The 20,562-nt window shown below is 49.1% G+C and overlaps 1 protein-coding gene across 2 annotated transcripts in view; it reads left to right on the forward strand.

Annotated features, from left to right (window-relative positions):
• The window catches only part of TGFB1I1 (transforming growth factor beta 1 induced transcript 1), a 23,895-nt gene continuing 3,333 nt past the window's right edge, over positions 1-20,562 (forward strand). Inside the window, exons 1-9 of one of the 2 annotated variants that reach the window (XM_083409892.1) lie at positions 1-508; positions 9,638-9,795; positions 11,996-12,075; positions 13,389-13,531; positions 15,594-15,690; positions 17,020-17,119; positions 18,018-18,269; positions 18,653-18,826; positions 19,999-20,080. In XM_083409892.1, the coding sequence (XP_083266018.1) occupies positions 496-508; positions 9,638-9,795; positions 11,996-12,075; positions 13,389-13,531; positions 15,594-15,690; positions 17,020-17,119; positions 18,018-18,269; positions 18,653-18,826; positions 19,999-20,080 (1,099 nt within the window). In that variant the 5' untranslated portion in view covers positions 1-495. Of the gene's footprint in view, positions 509-3,976; positions 4,217-9,637; positions 9,796-11,995; positions 12,076-13,388; positions 13,532-15,593; positions 15,691-17,019; positions 17,120-18,017; positions 18,270-18,652; positions 18,827-19,998; positions 20,081-20,562 lie in introns of those variants that run through there. The other variant, XM_083409893.1, reaches the window with a different exon arrangement.

A 20,562-nucleotide genomic window follows, 5' to 3' on the forward strand; every position in this document is an offset into this window, starting at 1 on the left:
CTTCTCTTCCATCCCCAGACTCCCACCCTGCGGTTCTAGCCCGCTATTAACTTTCCTGCAAGAGAATCCAGCCCCCCCACCCCCTGCTCAAAAGACAAGACCCCTCAGAAATGGAACCCAGGCGTCCTAGCTGGGGAGATCAGGAGGCGATTTCTACGGGCTGCTTGCTTTATTACCCTGTAACGCCCCCCCCTCCCGCGCCCTATAGGGTGGGATGGGGGGGATCGAGTGTTTGGGGGGGCAAGTTCCAGAGCGGTGCCCCCCCCTGCCGCGCGATGCGCTGTGGGGCGAGGGGGGGGGGGCGTCTCCATCCTTCCTGCCCGAGCCTCGGATCCCCTTTGCCATAAATGGTCACCGCAGCGGCAGCGGCGGCAGCAGCGGCGGCGCGGCAGTCGAGCGGGGCTGCGCTCCGGGAAGGCGCGTCACTGGGGCGGGGGCCGCCCAGCAGCCAGCCACCGGCCCCGGAGTCCGGGACCCAGCCCGCGCCCGCCCGGGATGGACGATCTGGGTAAGGAGAGCCGAGAGGGAGCTCCGTCCGCGCCCCCCCCCCCGACTACCCCATCTCCCTCCTCCCTCCTCGCGCTCTTTCGCGCATTCCTTTTCTTTCCTCCTTCTTTCTTTCTCCTTTTCTTCCGCGCTCCCTCTTGTCTTTCTCTGTGACAGTTTTTCCTTCTTGCATGCAGCCTGGCAGCAGTTCTTGACCCAAACCGATCTCCTTGCTTCCCATGTTGTCTGCCTGCCTGTCGAATTGCCCCCCTCCTCTTTTTCTTCCTTCCTTTCTTCTTTTCACTTACTACTCTCGTTGAGGGTTTGGGTGGTTTTTGTGCGCGCGATCCCCTCCTTTCTTCATCTTGCCATATTTCCTTTCGACGCTCCTTCTGTCTTACTTTTTCGCTGTCCCCTTTTGTCCAACTATCCCTCTTCCTGTCACTTCTTTTAATGCTCCTGCTACTGTGGGAAACACCCTTTGTGCCAGATGCTGTACACCCCCCCACCCCCCACCCCCCGGCAATGGATTCTTGTACAGTCTTTGTGCTGTGCTGTTTTTGCAATAACTTTCTTTCACTCTTTACAAAAAGAAAGAAATGAAACCCCCTGTTGGCTGTTCCTCGCGTTCTGCGGGCCCTTTCACACATTACGTGAGGACAAACCCTGGTTTAACCTCTGAAATGACGGATTGCCCATTCTGGGCTCTCCTGATGGAAGAGTGTGTGTACTTGTGTCTGATACACGTGTCTGCAAGCACACAAATTCCTATTGCCGCCTGACGCCTGTGGCCTTCATTTAACATTTTCAAGTGTGCAAAAGTAATGTGTGAACTGGCACTTTATTCCTTGTGCCTGCTTTCACCGCCCCCCCCATTTCTTTCTCTGACACCTCCTTGTCTTCCTCCTCCCTGGCTCCTTTCATCCCTTGCCACTCCTATTCTCTCCCTCTTTTCCCTGAATGCCCCTCCCTGTCTCTCTCTCCCCATATCCTTGTAGCTGGCAGGGCGGGTGTCGAGGGTGGGGTGGGGGAAGAGGCTGCGTTTCCTCAGCCCTTCCCATCCGGAGAAGGAATGTATTTCTCAGCGTATTCCTGTGGCTTTGCGGAATAGCTGAACAGCGGCTCGACGCCAGGGGAGAACAAGGGTGCCTCGCAGTCCTCTCTTAACTTCTCCAGCACCCCGCTGACATTGCCTGCAGCTGCCTCAGCTAGGCAGGAAAATGGGGGGGGGGGCCTCCTCTGCACCCCAGCATTCATGGGAGAAAAGAGTTGCAGCAGAGAGCCCAGAAATCTGAGGTCCTCATCCACTCCCTTTACTTCAAACTAGATCAGAGACTGAGGCCACATCTGCATCACACATTTAAAGCAGGATTTTGACACTTAAAACAGTCATTGTTCCCTCCCATGAGGAATCCTGGAAAGTATAGTTTGTTTAGGGTGCTGGAGGTTGTTAGGAGAGCCCCTATTCCCTGCACAGAGTGGCAACTGTCAGAGGGGTGCAGCAATCAATCCTTCCCCCCCCCCCGGGAACTCTGGGAATTGTAATGTGGGGGGAATAGAGGGGTCTCCTAGCTACTCTCTGCAGCCTTAACAAACTACAGTTCCCAGGAGACTCTGGAGAACGCCATGGCTGTTTAAAGTGGAACCATAATGCTTTAAATGTGTGGAGACAAGTGTGGATGTATCGGACAGTGGTTTCCAGACTGTCCACAACTACTTGAAAATAGTGGCGGACTGTATAATGATATTTCTGTCTGTTGCTGCAATTTTAATGTGCTGTGCTAATTGCTGCATGGTTTCTAATTGCATTTCTAATTGCTTTTATTTCCCATTTTGTATTTTATTGTTCTACAACTTTAATCCCACAGAATACAATTCCACAGAATACAATCCCACAGAATACAACCCCACAGAATCCCACAGAATACCAAATACAATAGTACCATACAATATAAAAAGAAGCAATAAGAAAAATTAAATTCCAATATCAATATTCAGTGCACTGCACCCGCTGTTCGTGGCTGCTGCTCCTGCTGCTCTTGACAGACACGCAGTGGACCATCTGAGCAACATTAATGGATGACTGGTGGTCTGTGGACCACAGTTTGGGAACCTCTGGCCTAGGGCCCAAGAGCCAGGGCCCGCCCAAGATGCTTTGCTCCCTGGCACTGCCCCACGGCGTTCCACATAAAGTAGCTGACCAGACTGGTAGCTGAATCTTCCACTGGTATGTGGGGCAGCTCCCTCCACTTTTCCTGAGGCCTGCAGGGTAGCATAGGGAGCAGGCGGCTGGCCTTCCGTGCAAGACTCACACCTCTGCCTAACACTTTGCAGTTGCTTCCTGTTTACCAGAAACGTCCGCCTGAAGTTGCTGCCTCATTCTGCCTAATGGCAGGACTGGCTCTTCTCAGAAGTGCCCGCTGTGGGTTCCCCCTCTTGCCTTCAGTTTCCTCACAATGCTGGGAACAGAAACTCCCCACAGATATGTGGTGAACAGGCAAAGGAACACCTCTTCCTCTTAGTGCATTAAAACACACACCTCATGGAACCAGGAGCTCTGGCTGCCACCAAGCCACCATCTTCTTTTATAATCCCTCTCCCAGCTGGTTTATTTTCAAGGGGCAAATTTGTGGAGCAATTCATCCTCCAATTGCTGCTCAGCCACCAACTGATAGGAAAGCCAGGGTGAGAGAGCTCATCCCAGGGCAGTTTCACTCTCTTGTGTGGGCTGAAGAAGATCATATAACACGGATTGGCCACACTTAAACTGTTAACTTTGGACTTATGTGCAAGGGGGTGTTTTACAAAGACTGCTCAAAGAAGCGATGGAGCCCTGTGTTTTTCAGGGAGCACTTGTGAGGAGAGTTATTTCCTAATCTCTATACCTCCCATTTCAAGGAGGTCATGTCCGGATCTGGGTGCCGGTTTCCTGTTGCCGAGGCAGATCTGATTCGGGTGGGAAGTAGCCCACCAGGAAGTTCTCCTAAGGCAGCCCTGGAAGCTCTCCAGGCGGCCTCGGGCCTATGATAGTCTTTCAGGCCTGGCCTACCTCGCAGGATTGTCCTGCCATTTAAATGCTTGAAGCTTCTTGGAGGAAGGGTGGCTAAAACATGCAGGGAACAAAGAAACCGAAATAAACAGCAGCTGTGCGCATTAGTGGACAGACCCCTTGTTTGTGTGTGTTTAGATTTGTCAGCTTCAAGCACAGAAACAGCTTTCTTGTGGATTAATCAGTAGTGAGCGTTGAGAGGTGGTGGTCCTCTTTTATTCCATCTGCTGGCTCCGGGGTGAAGCATCGGTGCTCCGAGGGAGGTTATGGCTGTGTGTTGGCTCTTCCCCCTCTCCTCCCCGCCCTGCTCCCAGTCCCCATGTCTCTTATCCTCCCCTCTTGTATGTTACATTCCTGTGTCTCTCCCTCTGTGGTTTGCTTCTCAGCTTTAGACACATTTCTGCGCTGTGACATCAGCCAGAGAGGGGCGGGAGGCAAAGTTGAGAGAGTGAGAGGAAGAAAGGAAGGAAGGAAAGAAGGGAGAGGGAGAGAGAGAGATTTCCCCCCTTCCCCTTATTCTATGCTCGCACACTCCAGCAAACAGCTGGAATAACAGTTAAAGATCCACTCTTTCTAATTATGCTCTCCAAATCCCTCTCTCCTTCTGACACCCCCTCCCCTTTTTGGCCTGAGATGACCTCTGGAAGAAGAGGCACACTCAGGCTTGAGCAAGCTTACTGGGTGAATTTACTGGAGATTTGGTGAAGGGAGCAAGAGGGCTGTGTGTCAGGGGCAAGGGGTGGGAGGGGATGGGTGGTGGTGATGATGATGATGATCATCATCATCATCATAATAATGTGACTGTCTCTGCATGGGGAAGGAACTGATTGCAGCCTCAGATCCACTCGACTCGACGATCCATACCAGAATTGCTGGACCCTCTTGGGACATTTTCTGGCTTCAAAAGGATCTGTGTGTTCTGCTCCAAATGTGCATTAAAATAGATGGTTAGGGATACAGAAAAAGGATGTTGAAAGATGGAGATCCAGCGCAGATCTGGTAAAAGACCCACTGGAGGGGGAATCAATTATTATGGAGGTTTATTTGACACCACAAAGGCCTGAGTTTTAAGAGGACTTCTGAATGGCTGTTCCAGAAATGCTGGCTGTCCCTCCAATGGGAGAGGATGGCTTGGAAGGGATGCATTATAATTATAGCCTGTGTGGTCAAAAGAGCATGCCGGCTGGGAGGGATCAGGAATCCACAGGGTCAGATTAGAAGGGGATCCCTGGGAGCCAGTTGCTTGGGGCTTTGAAGCAAAGAATCTGGAGGGAAGATGTGTGTGTTGTGCGTCCAGGAATACATTTGGGTTGCACGTGTGAATTTAATTATGAAACCGGGGCATTTAATTAAATGGGAACATTGCAATAATTAGGAATGTTAAAAGGGAAAAAGAAGATTTGGCCAGCAATAATACAGACTGTCCTGACTTGGTGGGTTTGTAATAACATTTGCTGCTTTCTTGTTGTCGGCCCAAGTGCTGCTAACATTTATTCTGTAGCATCTGCAGTATGTGCTGGAGTCTAGGCTGGACCCAGGAGTGGTACAGTGCCTGCCTTAGATGGAGCCAATGTATTAAAGCAAATGGACTGGGCGAATGGGATGGAGGGGACCTCCACAGGCTTCAGACTACAACTGCCACAACAGGTTGCGGGTGGCGAGGGGCACCTTGTCAATATCTTTATTATTCCCGGACTGCCGACTGGCGTTGGGCGCACTTGAGAACCATGTCGGCCTCTTGTTTATATAGACGCTGGCTCCTGGCATCTTGGGACAAGCTGACTGAGACCAGGAGGATGAACAGACTTCTTGTCCCAGATGCACATCTGATCTGCCGCAGATGGTCTGTTGGGTTTAGGGAACTCAAAAAGGCCTCTGTGGTGGACATCTCACTCTGGGTGGGAAAATGGCAGGGAGGGGGTCTTTTGTACAAAAGAGTGATTGTGCGGGAAGGCCGAGCAACTTTGCCTGCAGTTGAAACGGAAAGTTTAAGTCTCTGCAGGCAAGAAGGCTTGATGGAAAGCAACAAACTTGTAAGCCCATGCAGGGAGAATTCAATGCTGAGGTCAAAATTTCCTGGGCTTGTCCCAAGAACGTGGTTTAAATTCTAAGGCTTTGACCCTGTGAGGAAGGCTCTGAGCATGTGCAAGAAAAAAACATCCCTTTAGCTCTGAACAATACATCAACTTCAGCCTACTTCACAAGGTTGTTGTGATTCTTAATCTCAGGGTTGTGGGTTTGAGCCCCATGTTGGGTAAAAAAAATCCTGTATTTGGTGAGGGCCCTCATACTGCCCATCAGTCTCTCTCCCTGCAGATTAATAATAATAAATACAGTATAATCTAGGCATAGGCAGACTCGGCCTCCAGATGTTTTGGGACTACAACTCCCATCATCCCTAGCTAGCAGGACCAGTGGTCAGGGATGATGGGAGTTGTAGTCCCAAAACATCTGGAGGGCCGGGTTTGCCTATGCCTGGTATAATCCCTGGGTTCTTTAGTGGTTGTTGTCAGGGGGAACGGTTTGAACCAGGATGCTTTGAGTTCTTTCGGATGAATGAGGACTAGTGACTTTAGCCTTATAGGCACTGGCTATTTCAGAACCTTAGCTGGGTTCCTTTTCTTTATGTCAATCAGAACTAGAGGGCTGGAGAAAAGAAAATGACCAATCTGCTTTGTGTTGCTTCATGAGAAGGCCTCTCTGTGTGCTTTATTACACACACAAAAAGCACAAAAATAAATAATTGGATTTCAAAGCATAGGATGGTTCTGGGGGAAGTCAACCACATTTTAATCCCGTTGAAATTAAAGGGTTTTGATTAAGTTCCACTAATTTTAGTGAGACTTAGGCTGCAATCTTAACCATGTTTACTCAGAAGTAAATCCCCGTGGATTCAGTGGGGCTTGCTCCCATGTAAGTGGCATTAGAATTCCTCTGGATTCCGCCTAGGCTCTGAAGGCGCATGACGTGCCTACTTTGCTCAAGCAAAGCAGCTCTGGGTCTGATCAAGGCCTGCATATGGGAGCTTGCCTGGCAGTTCTGCATAGGCCACTCTAAGCTTTGTGGAGTCAATGACTCATAAACAAACAGGCATTTCTTTCGGATCTGTCATCCAGCCCACTCCTCGTATCTTCTCTGAAGTTTGCTGGGATGTGACACTATCTGAGTGCGCAAATCCTGCTGATTTGTACCAGGGAGAATGCTAAATTTCCTGAGAAAGCACAGTATCCCTTCCGGTGAGGAATGCGATTGCAAGAGGGAAAGGGACAAAGTTCAGAGCACATGCTTTGGGTGGTTTGATCCTCAACATCTTGATTTCAGCAAGGCATTTGACAAGGTGCCCCATGATATTCTTGTAAAGAAGCTGGTAAAATGCGGTCTTGACTATGCTACCACTCAGTGGATTTGTAACTGGCTGACTGACCGGACCCAAAGGGTGCTCATCAATGGTTCCTCTTCATCCTGGAGAAGAGTGATTAGTGGGGTGCCATAGGGTTCTGTCTTGGGCCCGGTCTTATTCAACATCTTTATCAACGACTTGGATGATGGACATCCAAGATCAAATTTGCAGATGACACCAAACTGGGAGTGGTGGCTAACACCCCAGAGGACAGGATCACACTTCAAAACGACCTTGACAGATTAGAGAACTGGGCCAAAACAAACAAGATGAATTTTAACAGGGAGAAATGTAAAGTATTGCACTTGGGCAAAAGAAATGAGAGGCACAAATACAAGATGGGTGACACCTGGCTTGAGAGCAGTACGTGTGAAAAGGATCTAGGAGTCTTGGTTGACCACAAACTTGACATGAGCCAACAGTGTGATGGGGCAGCTAAAAAAGCCAATGCAATTCTGGGCTGCATCAATAGGAGTATAGCATCTAGATCAAGGGAAGTAATAGTGCCACTGTATTCTGCTCTGGTCAGACCTCACCTGGAGTACTGTGTCCAGTTCTGGGCACCACAGTTCAAGAAGGACACTGACAAACTGGAACGTGTCCAGAGGAGGGCAACCAAAATGGTCAAAGGCCTGGAAACGATGCCTTATGAGGAACGGCTAAGGGAGCTGGGCATGTTTAGCCTGGAGAAGAGGAGGTTAAGGGGTGATATGATAGCCATGTTCAAATATATAAAAGGATGTCACATAGAGGAGGGAGAAAGGTTGTTTTCTGCTGCTCCAGAGAAGCGGACATGGAGCAATGGATCCAAACTACAAGAAAGAAGATTCCACCTAAACATTAGGAAGAACTTCCTGACAGTAAGAGCTGTTCGACAGTGGAATTTGCTGCCAAGGAGTGTGGTGGAGTCTTCTTCTTTGGAGGTCTTTAAGCAGAGGCTTGACAACCATATGTCAGGAGTGCTCTGATGGTGTTTCCTGCTTGGCAGGGGGTTGGACTCGATGGCCCCTGTGGTCTCTTCCTACTCTATGATTCTATGATTCTATTCTATCTCTAGTTAGGACTCCTTCTTAAAACCCTGGAGAGCTGCTGTCAGTAGGTGTCAATAGTATTGAGGTAGATGGACCAATGGCCTGACTCTGTGTAAGCTTCCTGTTGTGGGCATAGCCTAGGCTGGATCCTATTGATCTGCTGTTGGTTGGTTGCCATTCTCATTTAATAAAATGCTTTAGGAGCTGTGCACGCCTCCTCTCTTGTGCAGGAGGGCACCTCGATATCTAGATTAAAAGGGGGAAAAAAACCAGGGCAAACAGTGTCAAGTCTATCCTCTTGCTGTAAGACTATCCTTCCCCATCAATATATGCAGAGAGGGCATTGGACTGTGGCAAGTATAGAACCAGTCAGGATGGGATTATAAGGGGATCATGTCCCTTAGGCCCAATCAGGGCCAATATATAAAAAGGACGCAATAGATGGTTGCTTAAATAATGTAAATTCAGGCTATGCTTCCTTTTCAGTATTAAACACAAGGAAAAGCCAGCTGCTGGCTTGCTTGCTTGTGTTTCTGAGACAGCAGGCCTGGCCGGGGGGTGGCCTTGCAGCTTATTTTGGGGTCTTGCAGGCTGACTTCAGCATTCTCCCTGCACATTTAGCTGCTGGATACTGGAAGAGGAGAAAATCAGAGACTTCTGTCTCTCCCCAGATTTTACTAAAAGAGGGTCATTCTAGGGGGAACTTTCCTTGGTGTGTTTGTGTGGAGGGAAGGTTCAGATTGCGTCGAAAGGACTGGTTGCAGCGCTCGGCATTATTACCATTCCAGAAGACACTTGTGGCTACCTGTGGCTACCGAGGCCTCTGAGCATCCATTGTGCAGAATCACAACTGGGGGGAGTTGCTATCAGGCCTTGCTTGCAAACTTCCCATTGACATCTGGCTGGCCACTGTGAGAACAAGATGGTTGGATAAATAGTATGGACAAGGGAGGAATTCAGTTCAGTTTGCAGTGAACCTGCCTAATTCACACTTCCCAAAACTGTATACGAATTAAAACACAGCCATTCTTTGAAATTTGCACTGCTCCAAATTTTGCAATGGAGCTCTCCAGCCAAGTCATGGGTGCAAAACTCCATATATTTAGGAGGTGCTTCAAAATGAATATATGAGTGAAAATCATGTACAATATATGGGGGGTGGGGGGAAAATTGGCCTGCCAAAAATGTGTCTTTTGGGGCAAAATTGCATTCGAAAACTAGGAGAAAATTGCACTAAAGGCTGGTGAAGTTTCGTGAGGATTAAAAACAACGCCCCCCCCCCGCAAACGAATGAAGAAATGTGCGGAACTAAACTTAAGAATGGAAAACTGAGAGAAACTGAAAGAAACTATAACTGTTATGTTTGCTCCTTCCTACAAAATGAGCCTTTGGACAGATCTAGCAGGGCCCCTTTAAAGTCCTTATATTGGGGGCGGGAGCGGCAGTGGCATTGCTCAGAATGAGGATTCTTGCCTTTTCTGCTTAGAGAGCTGGAATTGGTAGTGATTCTCCCCCCTCTGCCTCTTCCTCTCCCCTGCTCTGTCCCTCATGTTTACATCAAAGCCTCCCCAGGTCCTCCCATATTCCTAGAATGCCCCCTTCCTGACTTCCCGCCTGCCCTTTCCCGCTATTCCCCCCATTCTCAACCTGCTTCATCTCTTTCCGTACTAGATGCTCTCCTGGCTGATCTGGAGACGACAACCTCCCATATATCCAAACGCCCCGTCCTGCTTACCGACTCCGGAGGAGCCCACCCCAACGGGCTGAGCCAAGACGGGACCCCAGACCCCAAGCCAACTCCTCCACCGTACAACAACCCTCAGCAGCAGGTAAGCATTTGGGGAGGTTAAGGAGGGGGCAGAGGAGCTCTGTGGGGCAATAGACCTTAGCCCAGGGAGTGGCTCCCTCTCATTAGCATCAGTGCTTAACCATAACTTGTTTGAAGGGAGGCAACAGGTATTATGGGAGGAAAGGAAACAAGCTGACTGGCATTGCCATTGAGTTATGTATGTAGCTGCTGCTTTGGGAATACATTTGTACCTCGGAAGTTGAACGGAATCCGTTCTGGAAGTCCGTTCGACTTCTAAAACTTTCAGAAACCAAGGCGCAGCTTCCGATTGGAGTCCATGTTGGACGTTTGGGTTCCAAAGAATGTTCGCAAACTGGGACACTCACTTCTGGGTTTGCGGCATTTGGGAGCCAAAACATTCAGGTCGCAAGGCATTAGACTTCTGAGGTATGACTGTAAACACTTTTGTTTGTTTCTTTAAAGGAACAGAACATCTGTCCATAAAAATAATGATCATTTATTTGAATGCTGCCTTGCCATAGTAAATCCTGCTCAAGGCAGCTCATGACACAAAGAAAAATGATATGATTCACTAAAGCTCCAAAATATAACAAAATTTTAATGCTCAAAAAAAAGTTGATGAGAACATTTCCCTGAGAAATATACAATAAAAGTAAGCATTAATTAATTAATCTTATCTAAATGAGCCCTGGGTGGCAAATGACCACTGATAAAAAAATTAAAGTTTCTTAAAACAACTCCGGTGCAGATGCAGTCTGGGGAAAATCTTAACTCAAAAGGCTTTGCTGAAAGAGGAAGGTCTTCAGTAGACACCAAAGAGATATCAGAGATTGTGCTTGTCTATTATTCATGGGGAGGGAATTCTAAAGGAAAGGTACTACAAAAAGGATTACTGAATTCTTACGTCCTGAGGAACTGAACTCCTGATTAGGTGGTATCTGCAAGAGCGCAGTGGCGGATTGGGTGAGATGTTGATAGCGGGGGTGTCTGATTGCTGGCTGTGGTGGTGGCCTAGTGGTCACAACTACCCTACTGAAAAGCTTCTTTGGGGAGGAACTGAGTTAGTGATGCTGTTAATTCCCAGCCAATCAGCACTGTGCACAGCCTCAAACACACAGCTCCAGTTTTCTCCCCCTGAGCTCCATCATTGTTTGTACTTCATGGTAAACTATAATTAATGGCTTTCCATGATCACACCTTTCTGGTCTGTTTGTCTTCTGGGCTCCTCCTGGGAGGAAACAAGCCATGATCTCTGGCTTAGCATTACCAGGGGTCAATGTTTATTTCTCTCCCAGCAAACCAGTCACACTTAATTCTTAGCTTACCGATATCTGTTTCAGATGTACTGCTAAGCCATGAATGGTGGTTTGCTTCTTCTGTGTACCATCATGGTAAACCATTAACTATGGTTTATTTACTGTGACATGAGAACTATGGTTTATTTACTGTGACGCGAGGGAACTCAAACATGGCTTTGCCACAGGAATGGGGAACCCTTTTCAGACTGAGGGCCACATTTCCTCCTGGGTCACATTTCAGGAGCTGCATGACAGGGACAAAAATGGATAGAGAAACAAATGCAAATTTTTACCTGTGTACAGTAGGCAAGTTTTACCAATGCTCCTGCACTTACCTGTTGAAAAAAGCAAGAGGCAAGATCAAAGTTCAAGGACACATTCCAGCCAGGCAAAACCACCCACGGAGGGTACACATTAGGGCTGGTCATAGGTGGGACCTGGGGAGAGGGGTGTGGCCAAAGAGGAGCCGGGAGAGAGTCCCAGGGACCACACAGAGGGAGGCCAGCATTTGGTCCACAGGCCTGAGACTCCTCACTCCTGGTTTACCAGAATGTGTGGCCTGGACCAGTATGTCTAAACAAAATGTGCACTTCTGCAGTGAGCTCACCAACCAAATGATGCACAGCTGTATGTATGACTTGAGGAAGGCTTTACTCCCCAAATACTTCCTTTGTCCCACTGATCAAGATTTTGCAAGTTTCAGGAACAGGATAAGAACCCAGATGAGCAGCGCTCTCTTTTACTTGCTTCTTCCAACGCTCTAGAAAGAAAGAAAACTGTCCATCTCTAGATGTTTTGTCTTTGCATGTGGATTATTCAGAGGCTTCATGTTCTTCTAGTTAGTCTGTGTCTGTCCAGCACAGCAAGATGCAAACTCTTTCCTCTGCTTTTACAACCTCCATCTCCACCTTTTAATCTCAGGCTGGGACCACAGCCATGCCGGTAGACCCATTCCCAGCATCGACCATGCAGGGCGGAAGTGACAAGGAACACCTGTACAGGTAAACAGTGGGTTGTTTTGTGGGGCCTCTCTGCATGCACACGAGAGAGGGCTTATTTCCCTAGCGTTACCTTGGCTGTGTTTAGGGGAACCATTTCTCCCATTTCCTCAGCAGTTTCCCCAAATAAGATGAAAGCATGACTTTTAAATGCAAGGAAGGGAAACAGTCTGGTGAGGTGGTTATGAGAGGGGCAAGAGAACAAAGATGTGGGGGTGTGGGACCAGGGAAATAAGCTGTGAAAGGAAGGTGACTTTTTTCATTTAAGAAAAGATGGTGGAGGAAATCCTACGAACCACAGTGTCTGCGGCAGGGAAGTTTTGTAATGTTTGATGCCTTATTGTGTTTTAATTTGTTGGAAGCTGCCCAGAGTGGCAGTCAGATGGGCGGAACAGCAGCAGCAGCAGCAGCAACAATAACAATAACAACAGTGGTGCATTTTCCAGATGTTGTTGGACTACAACTCCCATCACCCCTGGCCATTGGCCTTGCTGGCTGAGGCTGATGGGAGCTGTAGTCCAAGAACCTGGCACCTTCATTACACATCTCTTTAGGCGCCAGGCGAAACCATTTATAACCAGGCCCAGTGCAACCAAACTGGTTACGCTCCCCTAAATGTGCCTCTGATCAGGGACTGGGGCTCTCTCTCCCATTAACAGCTGTACCAGGGAGAATTTAGGTGCAGAGAATCTCCTACCTCTGAATGTCGTTTTCTGGGAATCACAAGCGGGGAGAGCTGCGGTTGCATCTCAGGCGCTGTTTCCCAGAGGCATCTGGTTGGCCGCTGCGAGAACAAGATCCTGGCCTAGATCCAGCAGGCCTCTTGCTTATAATCTTACATGGTGTGTGCCGTTCCTCCTATTGCTACAGCTCTTTGATGGGAGAAGTGGCGAGCATCAAAACCCCCCTTCAAATATCAGAAGCACCTTTTTCTCTGGCCCTTAACCTGGCCCGATTTGGAGGACCACAAGCACCAGGGTGTGGGAAGCTGTGAGGAGCAAGAAATACGACGAGGAGTTTGGCCTCCTTGGGAGCTGTGCCCATCTCCCCTGGCCTCGTTCCAGAGCATCCATTAAGCAGAGGAATCCTATAAATAGCTGCCACCCCTCTGCCTCCCTTTTACTGCTCCGTCCTTCCCCATCTTTCTCTGGAGCAGAGGGATGCTGCATCTTCCTCCTTGGGGTGGGGTGTGTGTGTGTGTGTGTGTGTGTGAGAGAGAGAGAGAGAGAGAGAGAGTCCTGAGCTCTCCTTCCCCCGCCCCCACCTCTCTCTAATGTATCCCATCTCTTTCTCTCTCATGCGGGTGCCTCTTCCAGCACGGTCTGCAAGCCTCGCTCGCCCAAGCCCAAGGAAGGGGCCCCACCGCCCTTCTCCTCCTCCAGCGGCGTGCTCGGAGCAGGACTTTGTGAACTGGACCGGCTCCTGCAGGAACTCAATGCGACCCAGTTCAACATCACAGGTACGGCAAGTGGGGTATGAAATGGTGCTTGGGGGGTGGATTTGCAGAGAGAGAGAAGGAGAGAGAAGTGAAGACTCTAATGGAACAGTGAAAGGAATTATTTATCTCTTGTGTGTGCATGCATTTCTCACTCGCTGCCACGAGAAGATGCTAGCGTAGGTTTAAAAACACAAACCACAATGGGGAACGTAAGAAGCTGCCTTATTCTGAGTCAGAGGCATGGTGCATCAACTCAGCACCTCCTACACTGGCTGGCAGCAGCTGTCTAAAATTCCAGGCAAGTGGTATTCCTACCTGGAGGGGCTGGAGTTTGAACCTGGGGTTTTTTGATCGCAAGGCACTGAGCTCCTACAGCCCTTCCCCACTGACAGCTTAAAACAGAGCGTGTATAAGTTGTGGCATGCCTCTGCTGGGAATGAGTAACAAGGAGCGACTGCTGCAGTCTGCGGTCTGTGAGTTTCTCAGGCTGGCCATGAATTGCTGGACCAGGAGGATTTCCTCTTGTGTTCTTAAAGATCCCTTGGAGCTGATTTATCCTGCCTGCCAGGGTCCCTTTCCAATCTCCAGTGTTTGAGAGCAGGCAATGGTTGCCCTTGCTCAGAGGCATTGCATTGCTTTCGTTTAGCAATGAGGTCACACACTCCAGGCTTTGGCACTGGCTCAGGTCCTGATGCTGGACCTGGATTTGTTGTGACTCAGAGGGTGACGTTCTCTGCTCCCCTTAGGCCTTGCATCTCGTCTCTCCTAATGGAGCTCTCTCCCTTCAACCCTGTCAGGACAATTGGACCAGCCCCCCTGTTTTCGACAAGCAGCCCACAGTTTGCTCCGGGTGTCCTGTGCTCTCAGCATTCTTTGTTGGGCTACAACTCCCATCGTTCCCTGACCACTGGCTAAGCTGGCCTGGGATGATGGGATTTGTAGTCCGACAACATCTGGGGAACAAAGCTTGAAGGACGCTGTAGCTGAGTGATGTCTCTTGCATGCTAACTTTGGGAGCAGTAGGAGTTGGCCTCATGAGCTGTGGGGCCTGTGGGGCTCTTGCTATTTCCTGCAACGGAGCACAACATTGCAGGTTCCACCTGTGCCATGTGCTTTGTTCCATTGTTCCTGCATGAGGTGGCCAGGCCCCAACCTGAGGCAGACCACATGGCACACATTTCTAGCCACTTTCTGCAACTCAGAATTTGCCGCCTGAGGCTGCTGCCTCACTCTGCCTCTTGGGAGGGCAAGCCCAGGCTGTGAGGTAAAACTGGACCCCTGCTGGATACAGCAGGAGATTGACAGAGGGGACAGGTCTGCAGAGGCTGCATCTTCTACCTTTTTAAAGACAGTGTAAGCGGAAACTCCTGGTGATAACTGGCTGGTTTTGTTATTATTATTAATCCACTCGGTTTATGAGGTTGTTGTTGTTGTTGTTGTTGTTGTTAATACCCCACCCATCTGGCTGGGTTTCCCAGCCACTCTGGGCGGCTCCCAACAGAATTAAAAGCACAATACAACATCAAACATTAAAAACTTTCCTAAACAGGACTGCCTTCAGATGTCTTCTAAAAGTCAGATAGTTGTTTATTTCCTTGACATCTGATGGGAAGTTGTTCCACAGAGTGGGTGCCACCACTGATAAGGCCCTCTGCCTGGTTACTTGTAATAAGCCCCTAAGCGACTTACAAAGCTTTGAAAACATAAAGCGTGATATCAAATCCAAAAGGCAAGAGGCAAAATACATTGCAATCAAGACAGTACAGAATCCTTTGAACAGAGGCAGTGAAACAGCAGCAGAATGCATTGCCTCACATTCAGATGGTGAAAGGCCTTTAGGCTCATCCAAGACATGCTAAGCGGTGTGAGGGGGGCACTCTGCAAATTCTCAGAGGCACTGCCACCATGTTATGGAGTGGTTCCAGTCCTTTGTGGCTCTGAGCCCTGGCCCTGGACCAAAGTGCTGCTTGAGTGCTCTTCTTGCTGTTAGAAGTGCAGCAGTGCTGCCATCTGCTGGCAAGGATGTGAAATGGCAAGTGATAAAAAGATGTATTCTCATTCTCTCTCTCCTCACTCATCCCAGATGAAATAATGTCTCAGTTCCCAACCAGCAAAAGCCCAGGCGGAGACAAGGGCAAAGACAGGCCGGAAGAATCTATAGACGGCAGCTCCATTTCCCGGTAAGCAGATGGTTGATGAGGTAGTATGGGCGGATCAATGGCAAGCAAAGGCATTGCACCAAAAGAGCTGTGCTTTGGGTCTTGGCAAACAGATGTTTGGTGCAAAATCCCATTTTCATCCCAGTGATCTATGTAGGCACAACCTGTGGCTCTCCAGGTGTTGCTGGACTCCAACTCCCATCAGCTCCAACTCCCATGACCAGCTGGTAGGGAAGATGGGAATCGGAGTCCAGAATATATCAGGAGGCCCATAGTTTCCCCAGCCTTGCCATAGAGCAAAGGTGGGGAACTGGATCTGGCAGGGGGGAGGGGGCAGATTATGAATTCCCACCATCCCACCCTGTGGGCCAACATTGACAGGTGGGCGGGGCCAGAATGGTGTCAGGTGACTGACAGCTGCCAAAGTTCCAAGGGGCTCAGCTGATCATTGGTTACACAGAGGCCTTTAAAGTCCTCTTGCATTTTTACTCTGTTGATGGTTACAGCAGGTTCCTTCGAAGGTAGACTTCTGGCCCCAGCAGGGCTTCCTGTCAGCTGATCAGCACCAAGAGGGAGCCTTGCTTGCAAAGGAACAATTGGGGGCTCACTTTAAGCTCCCGGTTGGTTACTTTGCAACCACGTCCATACCTGATGCCACATTTGGTGCCAGGTCATGTGGGTGTGGTTTAATGGGCCTAATTAGGCCTCTGGACCACTGCTGTGCGGCTAGGATTGCCATATTTCAAAAAGTAAAAACCAGGATAGTTGCTGAGTTTTCCTAAACATTTTTATTCATATATTTTATTTTTTTATTTTTTTACAAAAACTCAAATAAATCCCATGATTTTCGGTTTGCTTGTCCCCAGATGTCACTTCTGCCTTTGAAATCCTGGATGTATGGCAGCCCTAGTACAGTTTGCCTTCTTTCTTCTACCCCACAGACATTCCTAAGATCTTAACCAGGTTCAAATGCAAACACTTTGAGTTGCTTTCACAGCATCCCAGTGAGGATGGGTTTGCTACCATATTCCCATATACAGACTACAGCTTATGGGAGAGGTGGGACCTGGTGTTGCCAGCTCCCTCACCTGAGAGAGCGTCTGTATCTTTCAGAGTTTCGTGGAAGGGAGAATTTTCCTGTCCCAGTGCTACTGGCGTAAAGGAAGCCGTGCTGGTGGATTCCCCATGCTAAAGTACAGAAGCCATCAGTGTGTCTGTAGATGGCTGCCAAAGTGGGCTTTGAACTCGTGTCACTAAAATGAAGGATCTGTAAAATATCTCAGAATCAAACTGCAATTGAGAGAACTGGATCTTTGTTCATGCCCCTTGATGCTGCGTTCTTACTCTCAGGTCAACAGCTCCTCCGCCTGCCAAGCCATCGGCTACGTCTGCCACCTTGGAGTTGGACAAGCTGATGGCCTCCCTGTCAGATTTCCGGGTCCAGAGCAATGTGAGTGTGGGGCTCGGGTACCACTGGGACTGAAGAAGGGGTGGAGTGGGGTTACTTTCAGGGCTGTTCGTGATTTGGTGATAGGAACCTGCAAACACAGGGATTGTGTGCATAATTACAAACCTGAAAAGCCCAGATTTCTTTTTTTAAAAAAGGCAAGTTTCTAGTCATTATGGCTGCAAAGTGAGGCAGCTAAACCTAGCAAAGTTGCCGAAGCTATTTATGCCGTTTAAATGAAGTGACAATTGCCAGTCAAATATTCCACTTGCTATTTGCAAGCAGAAAAATTGAGGGGAGGGGGATTTCGCCAAATATTCTGCTGGAGGAGGTGAAATTTTCTAACTGTTTTCTTTAAAATGGCACTTTGTAGCTAGTGCACATTATCCATAGTGGCTCCTGCCCTGTGGAACATCCTCCCACTAGATAAATAAACAACTATCTGACTTTTAGAAGACATCTGAAGGCAGCCCTGTTTAGGGAAGCTTATAATATTTGATAAATTATTGTATTTTAATATTTTGCTGGAAGCTGCCCAGAGTGGCTGGGGAAAGCCAGCCAGATGGGCGGGAAAGAAAGAAAGAATAAAAGAAAGAAAGAAAGATTATTCTTGGTTGATGAAGGGAGCAATGGGCAAAGGGAGGACTGGAAGGAGCAGGGGGCATTTCCTGCCATCAACGAAAATGAAGTAAGATGCAGCAATAATAAAGCTAGACACACAGGTGTGCCAAAATTCATGGGTGCTGAAATGGAGGAGGCCATTTCACCCAAATATGCTTGATGGGAGGATGGAAATTCTTCATTGGTTTGGGGCGGGAGGAGAGGAAACATTCAAAGTTGTCTGGAAATGTCTTTGAGAGAGAAATCTCAGCTCTACCCATATCCATCTCTGACCTTCTAGCTCCCAGGAGCCTCCACCTCCACCACTGTGTCGCCCCCTCCAGCTCCTGCTCGAGTCTCCTCAGCGCAGCTGCCAGTGGTCTCATCCGTCTGCCCCAGCCCCGCTGCTGCGCCCCCACAGACCTCCCCAGCGCAGCCGAGCGGGAACCTGGACAGTATGCTTGTGATGCTGGAGTCAGATCTCAGCCGCCAAGGGATCTCCACCACTGCCAAGGGGCTGTGCGCATCCTGCCAGAAACCCATCGCAGGGCAGGTGAGTGCCGGCTGCTGGTGGAGAACGGGCTTCTCCTTGGAGGGGTCATCAGGTGGGGCAGATAGATGATTGCCAAAGGCCGAAGCAGGGGGAAGAAAGATGGATTTGGGATTAGGGAGGGACTCCTCAACCAAGTCGTTTTTGTGCATGCTGTCGGCCATTTTCAAGGGCCACGGAATCCTGCCACGGTTGTCGCTCCCAACTTCTTTGGAAGTTCTTGGCCACTGCTGGACGTAGCATAAGAAACAGAGGTGCGCCACCCTGTGTGGTACGCATGACGTGCTCCCTCTCGAAACTTGTGAGCCCCAGAATCATCTGTCGCTACCTGAACTCAGATGGATCTTTGCTTTCCCTGCCTCCTCTCCCCGCTCCCATTTGCCCAGGTGGTCACAGCACTGGGAAGTACCTGGCACCCTGAGCATTTTGTGTGCAGCCACTGCCAGAAGGAGATGGGGGGCAGCAACTTCTTTGAGAAGGATGGCGCCCCCTACTGCGAGAGGGACTACTTCCAGCTCTTTTCGCCCCGCTGTGGACTCTGCAATGAACCCATCCTGGACGTGAGTTGCCCTAACCCTCAGCTGGTCCCTACTTCCTTACAGATGGTTGTAGAAGACTGTACAGCCCCGAGAGACTCTCAGTGCCTCACAAAAGATTTGCACAAAAAAAGCATATTAAAAGAAAATTATACAGGGAAATAACATCACAGTTAGAGGCAACTGAGCTTTGTGAGGCAGGAATCTTTTGTTTGATGTGGGGCTTGAACTCATAACCCTGAGATTAAGAGTCTCATGCTCTACCGACTGAGCTATTATTTCAGGGCTGGCGCACATGGTACCTTCCGGGGGTTGTTGGACTCCAGCTCCCATCAGCCCCAGAAGGTGTAGCCAATGGTTAAGGATGATGGGAGTTGTAGTCCAACTACATTTTGATGCATTACATTGGCTACCCCTCATTAATTTCCTTCAGTTTCATGCTGCAAGACAGACCACCCTGAGGCATCATTTCTGTTTTATTCTTTTGTGGAGAGGGCTGCTGTTGCCTTCTTTGGTGATTCAGACCACTTCTCCTAGATCTCTGGTCATTACGTGCTGCAAAAAAAGTAATTGTGCCAAATGTTCTTAAAGTACACCACTCCCCGCCCCCCGGTCCTTTTGCACTTTTACAGTTGGAGTATATCAAGAGCAATCCTTTGAACCCTAGACCAAAACTCCCTTCCTCTCCCTTCCTGATGAAACCTAAAACGGCACTCCAGGCATGGGCAGTGTGCCTAAATGCAGTGTAATCCAGAAAATGTTACTGAATATGACAACAGTATACAGGGCTTGCCTGCTTTTCTTGGCACGTTTGGATTTTTGAGCAAGTGCTGTGGGCGCCGGTCAAAAAATGGCTGCCGTGGCGGCAGCATGGCACAACACAAAATGGCTGCCACGTGTGAAAGAGTGGGAGAAGAGATAGGACCACACAGTGGTATGGACATGTGGGCATGTTCCAGTCCATACAGGAACTGAACAGGAGGTGCAAATGATCTCTTGCACATTGTCATTTTTTGGGAGGGGATATTTATGTAGACCGTTTGTGGGTGCCAGAGTGGCAAGGAGACACCAAAGGGGCCAAGCCTGGGAAACACAGGCCTGTCGTGTCTAGTTTGCTGCTTTGCTGCCAGGTTGCTGTTTCCTCATTGACGCGACCTCCTTTTCCCCCCTGCCCCGCATCCACCTGACTCGTGTAGAAAATGGTGACCGCATTGGATAAGAACTGGCACCCAGAGCACTTCTGCTGCGTCAAGTGTGGGCGGCCCTTTGGGGAGGAAGGTGAGTGTCGGCGGGGCCTTAGTGAGTGGCCCCTCAAATGACGGGCGGGGAAGAAAAACAACAAAACACACACACACAGAGGCATGATTAGTCTTCCTTGGAAATAGGGGATAAAGAATTATAGGCCCGTTTGTATTTTACGTGTAAGCTTACTGTAGTTTATGAGACAACATGGCTAGAGCAGAGACAGGGAAACTTACTCACCCTGAGGGCCCCATTCTTCTTGTGGGAAGCCTTCCCGGGGCCGTATGCCAATTGCCTACCCTCCGACAATTCTCCACTGAAAATAGAGGACTTCCTAAGGTAAAAGCAGGACATTCAGGGGTTCGGATCAGAAACCGGGAGGGCTTCTGTGATTCCAGGACTGTCCTATGAAAATAGGGATGCTTGGAGGGTCTGCAATAGTGAACATGGCAAAAGTGTGGACAGCCCACCCCAATCCTCCATCCACGGAAACACGCGGCAATAGCTTAGCTCAAGGA

This window comes from Podarcis tiliguerta, assembly GCF_965153285.1.
Source record: "Podarcis tiliguerta genome assembly, chromosome: 13".
NCBI lineage: Eukaryota > Metazoa > Chordata > Lepidosauria > Squamata > Lacertidae > Podarcis > Podarcis tiliguerta.